General features: G+C 38.7%; 1 protein-coding gene across 2 annotated transcripts in view; it reads right to left on the bottom strand.

Moving 5' to 3' along the window:
* Positions 1 to 3,633: 3,633 nt before the first annotated feature.
* The window catches only part of LOC106872591 (ERI1 exoribonuclease 3), a 13,970-nt gene continuing 11,061 nt past the window's right edge, over positions 3,634 to 6,542 (bottom strand). For both annotated transcript variants that reach the window (XM_014919627.2, XM_014919635.2), the window contains one exon: positions 3,634 to 5,441. In XM_014919627.2, coding sequence (XP_014775113.1) covers positions 5,332 to 5,441 — 110 coding nt within the window. In that variant the 3' untranslated portion in view covers positions 3,634 to 5,331. The remainder of the gene's footprint in view (positions 5,442 to 6,542) is intronic.

The raw sequence follows: 6,542 nt of genomic DNA, 5'->3' as shown, positions 1-6,542 counted from the left end.
ATGGGTTAGAGCTGTCTTGGCATGTTTTCTACAGATGGATACTCTTTCTAATATGGCACCAGCGCTGGCAAGGTCTGCTTGGCTTGGTTTCTATTGCTGGATGCCCTTCCTAATGCCAACCACTTTACAGAGTGCAACATATATTTCATATATATATATATATGTGAGGGGGGGTGCGCATGTGTATATCTTTTATATATCTATAAAGCAAAAGGCATTTCATGTTTGTATGTTCATTTGTCTGTCCACTTTTTGTTGTGTTTGGTCCCTTGTTCCTTTGCTTGCTGTTTCCTGGCAGCTTCTCGTCACTGATGCCACCAGAAGGGAGAGCAATATTATCATTAAAGGCATGAAATTGCTTAAATCCTTTGGACAATAGCTGAAGACGAATTGGCAACATTACACACACACACACACACGTACACATGCATACATACACACACATATATTTCCTATTTGTCCCGTTTGTGCTTATATATGTGTGTGTTTCATGAACACACATATATACATACACACACACACACACACACACACACACATATATGCATCTATACAATGCAAAAGAAACAACATGTAGACAAAGCAAAAAATACAGAGTGTATAAGGTTTACATTCAGGAAATAGGAAAAATGAAGGAAAACTCTTTCTGCTTTGAGTTTACACTCTTCTTCTGAAAGAAAAAACAGACAAGGAGGGAAAAAAATGGAGAAAGAAGATGGAGAGAAGTACGTACATGTATATAATAGTTATGGCATATGTGTGTGTGTATGCTTGTGCATACAGTATGTGTGTATGTGTGTGTGTGCTGCATCTAAAAAGAATGCTTATGTGCATCTGAAGGGCTAGAAATATGATAAATCTATTAGGTTGGCGAGCAAGCCAAATGCATGATGTGTCCGATTCACACCAAGAACATTGAAATAAAAGAAAAAATGCTGAAATATTAAACACCTCCTCTTCCTTTTCCTCTTCCTCAACATTATGAAGATGAGAGGCAGGCTTTTTGTTTTTCTTTTTTCATATATTTCACATGGAAAGATTAATAAATCATTTAAACAAGAAAAAAAAAATTAGCAACAAAAATAATAACAATGACGAACAACAATAGCAATAACAATGGCAAAGATGATGACGATAGGAATCATATAAAATTTATGTCTCTGGAAATTGATATTGGAAAACTGAAGAATAAATGGTGGGAATTTATTGGAGCTTTACTGATTCTATAGAGATTAAATGTTGCCAGTAGAGCTTTGAAAGAGGATAGAAAAGACCATGTGTTACAAGAAATAGGTTCCATTACAGCCAGTAGGTTATACAGTGTTGGTGTTGATTTTGTTGTACGTTGGGAGGGTCATCATGCCAAAATCATGCAAAATCTATGATCTTATATTGTTTATTTTGTCTTCAATAATCACATCTGGTCTTCTTGCTTCAATAGTATAGTCAGTCTTTATGGGGAAGTCCCACAAGATCCTGTATTTCTCATTTTCTGTCGCAGTCTCTGGTTTGTGTTCATACCACTTTTCTGCTGTTTTCAAGCTACACTCAACTAACATCCCAATGCATTCTTTTGCCTACACAGTCATGCTTGTGCTTATACTCTTTTTGTGCTACAATACTGCACTCACTTAAAAGAGGATTGATACTTCTGGCTCCTTTCCTTTAATTATAATATTATTATTTCTATTCAGGCAGTGAGCTGATAGATTCATTCATGCATCAGACAAAATACATAATGGCATTTCTTTTGGTCCATTATGTTCTGAGTTCAAACCCCACCAAATTGGACTTTGCCTTTCATCTTTTGGGGTCAATAAGGTAATAATTATTCTTGCTTCCTAACCACATGATTCTAGGTTCAGTCCTACTGCATGGCACCTTGGGCAAGTGTCTTCTACTATAGCCATGGGCCAACCAAAGCCTTGAGTGGATTTGGTAGAGAGAAACTGAAACAAACCAATCGTATATATATCTATATATGTGTGTGCGTGTGTGTGTGTGTTTGTCCTCCCACTATCACTTGACAACCAATGTTGGTGTGTTTATGTTCCCGTAACTTAGCGGTTCGGCAAAGAGACCAATAGGATAAATAGCAGGCTTACAAAGTATAAGTCCTGGGATCAATTTCTTTGACTGAAAGGCGGTGCTCCAGCATTGCCAGTCAAATGATTGAAACAAGTAAAAGAATAAAAGAAAACATACATATTTGTTTCGTGCGAGTTTGGGTGCCCAACATATAACTGGTATTTAGAACTCCACGTACCCTTTATACATAATTGTTTTATAAAATTTATTTTTGGAATAAACTCTGATGTTCGGAGGGTGCTTTTTATGTGCCACCGGTACGGGGGCCAGTCAGGGGGTACTGGCATTGGCCACGTTTGGTTGGTGCTCTTTATGTGCCACCGGCACGAGAGCCAGTCAGGAGGTACTGGCACTGACCATGTTCGGATGGTGCTTTTTACATGCCACCAGCACAGGAGCCAACATTATATATATCAATGGCCAAACATGTTATCATAAACATGTAAGGGTTTTTTAAGCCTCTTAGTTTTATAATTGTGATATTTTCATAATGAGAAACATTCTTTTTCTATGTATTTTATGATAACATATTTGACTATTGATATATTCATAAATAATTATCAATTCTTTATAATAATTTCTCCATAGTGTATCATTACTTTTTAATTATTTAATTTTCCCAACTCAAATCTGGTGATTTTTGCAGAGGCTCAAATTTACTGGTCTTTTCTCATAAACACTGCACATGGCATTTGAATTCAAAACTTGAATGTGAAGATAGAGGCCAACACTATTCGAAAACCCTACAAGACCAGTCAGGCGGTACTGGCAACGGTCACGCTCAGGATGGTACATCTTATGTGGGTGGCACATAAGATGTACCATCCTGAGCATGACCGTTGCCAGTACTGCCTGACTGGCCTTGTAGGGTTTTCGAGCGAGATCGTTGCCAGTGCCCCTGGACTGGCTCTTGTGCGGGTGGCACATAAAAGACACCATTTCAAGCGTGGCCGTTTTCGTGCGGGTGACACGTAAAAGCACCCACTACACTCTCTGAGTGGTTGGCGTTAGGAAGGGCATCCAGCTGTAGAAACTCTGCCAAATTAGATTGGAGCCTGGTGTAGCCATCCGGTTGCACCAGTCCTCAGTCAAATCGTCCAACCCATGCTAGCATGGAAAGCGGACGTTAAACGATGATGATGATGATGATATTAGTGTTGTTAACATCGCCAGCTTGAATTTTACTGCCCAGGTGTCAAAATCATAATGATATCCATAGGGCAGCTGATGATGGAGGCATGTTGGTATGGTTGTGGAATAGTATTATAACACATCCTTTTGATATATATATATATACATATTGCTATATTCTTCAGTTGTTAATAGCCTGATCTTTGCTATTCCGGCATTGATCACTTCCACCATAAACATATCTTCCTCCAGTATCAATGAAATAAGCTGTCATTCCATCATGGATATTCCTGAAACTCTGCCAAAAGAACAACTAAAAGGTTGATCAGTTAAAAACTAACAGAAAATGATGTCCGTTGGTACACCATTTCTTTCCCTCACATATAAATGATTTTAACACAAAAATACACAACCTTTTTCAGTAATTTCCAAAAATTTAATTTCATTCAATAAATTACATGATAAAAATATATGAATTTTTTTCAAAAAAAATAATAAATAAAAAGCAGCACAAAGCCATTTTTTTTAAAGAACTGAAGACAATTCTTTAAAAAGCAGTGGTAGAAATGTAAAAATTCAGTAACTTGAATCAAACTTGGTGTTTTTAATATTCCTAATCAGCCAGTTTCTTTTGAAATTTGGTCTGATGAAGGAACTATGACCAAGAATTCTGTAGGCACTACAAGAATTGGTGAGATTACCATTTTTCTCAGACAGTACATACAATTCAATGTTCAGAGAGAAAAAAAAATTCCAGTGGGATAATGCTGTGGGGAAGAAGGATCAAGTGTAGTAGTTTGTGCAAGGGGAGTGGCTGGACACGATATGAAATAAGAAGAGGAGGAGAGAGAAGTTTGAAATGCCTGGATAGAGGTAATATGACACCAGCTCAGAAAGAGCAGAAATTGTAAAAAATAGGCAGAGAGAGGAGAGAGACAAGAACTGCAAGGAAGAGTCTGGAGTAAATTGGTTTCAATAGGATTACTGATGCTGTTAATAGATTTAACCTGGTCAGGTATGGCTGTGTAAACCATTACCAGGTACTAAGACTACACAAAACAGAAAACTTCTTACAGTTCCATATTCAAGAGATGAAGAATTATGGACATTATTTACATTTGACGGATATTTGTCCTCATCTTGTCTGTTGTTAACACAACGTTTCGGCTGATATACCTTCCAGCTTTCATCAGGTGTCTTGGGGGAAATTTCGAAACTAGGTTCTCATTCCTAAGGTATTTTCAATGTTATTATTATTATTATTATTCAGGTCACTGCCTGGAATCAAACTCGGAATCTTGGCGTTAGTAGCCCGCGCTCTTTACCATATGCCATGGGCATATGGCATAGTGGTTAAGAGCACAGGCTACTAACTCCAAGATTCTGAGTTCAATTCCAGGCAGTGACCTGAATAATAATAATAATAATAATAATAATAATAATAGTAACAACAACAAAAACATCGAAAATACCTTAGTACTTGTATTAATCTCCTTTGCTGAACCACTATTATGGGGATGTAAACAAACCAGCCAACACTGGTTGATGTTGTCAAGTGATGTGGCATGGGGGAGGAGTCAAACACAAAGACATGCACACACACGCGACGGGCTTCCACACAGTTTCCATGTACGAAAATCACAAGTTCACACTGGTTGGCCCAGGGCTGTAAGAGAAAAAAGACACTTGCCAAAGGCATTGCACATTGGGGTTGTGTCCTGCAGTGAACTTCTTAACCACACGGCCATAACTGATTTCCAATATTGACACATGGCCAGGGGTGGGGGAATGTACATTCGATCAAACTCAGTTGTTTACTGGTATTTATTTTACCAACCATTCAAAGAGGACAAGTAAAAAACAAACTTCAGCAGAATTTGAACTCAGAGCCTAAAGGGACATAACTACATACGGCAAGGGGTATTGAACCCTCGATTCCCTCAACTTTCGTAAATGGCTACGACTGAGAAGATCACTCACAATATTTTCTAAAAAAAAAAAAAGTAGTTTGTCAAAAACTATACAACCGATGGCTTTTCTGTTAAATATTTAGGAAAAAACCTCTTATGAAAGACATTTTAAAGAATCTATCAGCTTCTGATGATGTTTCAGTCACTGTTGGGATGGTCGTGTTCTTTGGTAATGTGAGATATCGGTTCTTTGGATTTGATAACCATTATTCATTAACTTGCGGAAGATGTTGGCAATATTCAAGCAGTCATCTAAGAATTGAAAAAAAAAAAATTTTTTTGAATAGTTATTTGATAAATGATATGAGAGGGAATTAATTCTTTAGCAATTAAACTGACCATTCTGGCCCGAATATTCCACTTGTTTTGTGTTCAAACCAGATCCAGCCTCTCAAACTTACCCTACAAAGTCATTTTAAAGATAAGCAATCATGTCATTGAGATCTCATAGCTACAAGATAATGCAGGATTAATTTAAAACAATGTGGATAAATAAGGATTACATTTTGAGAGAGCAATCTGAACACGAAAGGGTTAAAGGTCACCCTTTTCACCTTTCTTTATTTACAAAATCATCATCATCGTTTTGGCATCCATTTTTTCCATGCTTGCATGGGTCAGACGGAATTCATTGAGGGAAGTTTTTCTACAACTGGATACTCTTCCTGCCACCAACCCATACCTGTTCCCAAGCAAGATTATATTTCTGCAAGGCCAGACATGTCTTTGCAGAATGTGGGAAATGATCAACAGTGCTTGTACGACTGACAGTCATTGACACACCCACTCACCCATCCATCCATCCATCTTATATTGTTGTTGGCTTCCTTTTGTCTCAGGAGACAATGGAGTTAGGCATAAAATAATCCAGTCTGGTTTTTACATTCCATGTCCTTTACATCTCCTGCTGTGGTTGCGTAGTCCTATCCTTCACAAACACTCCCTCTGGCAGGGGACGCAGATGTAGCTGCCACTTTTTACAGCAGCACTGAAGTGTCCTCTCCAGTTTTGTGTAGGCCTGGGCCAGATGTAAGAAAATCCTGGGTAGCCCAATCGCCAGGATTCCTCTCTCGACCTTGCTGACGTAGTCCAAAGGAGTGCAGAGCATTACGTTTGGCACCAGCTTGGTTGCAGGAGCTGCCGGAAGAGTGTCGAGTCGAACACTGAACCGCCTACGGGGCTCCACTCCGGATTTCTTTGAAGGTTGTCTCCTTTCTGTAACCCTGGGTAGGGGCCCATACCAGGTACTGTCAGCCGGAGCCAGCTGAGCCCGGGACTCGTGTCAGGCAGGGTCGTCACTCCCTGAAGTAGTGAAGAAAATCGATACCCACTACCTATATCATCATCATCATC

Source organism: Octopus bimaculoides, chromosome 8, assembly GCF_001194135.2.
Source record: "Octopus bimaculoides isolate UCB-OBI-ISO-001 chromosome 8, ASM119413v2, whole genome shotgun sequence".
Lineage (NCBI taxonomy): Eukaryota > Metazoa > Mollusca > Cephalopoda > Octopoda > Octopodidae > Octopus > Octopus bimaculoides.
This window is presented reverse-complemented; position numbering and strand designations above follow the sequence as displayed.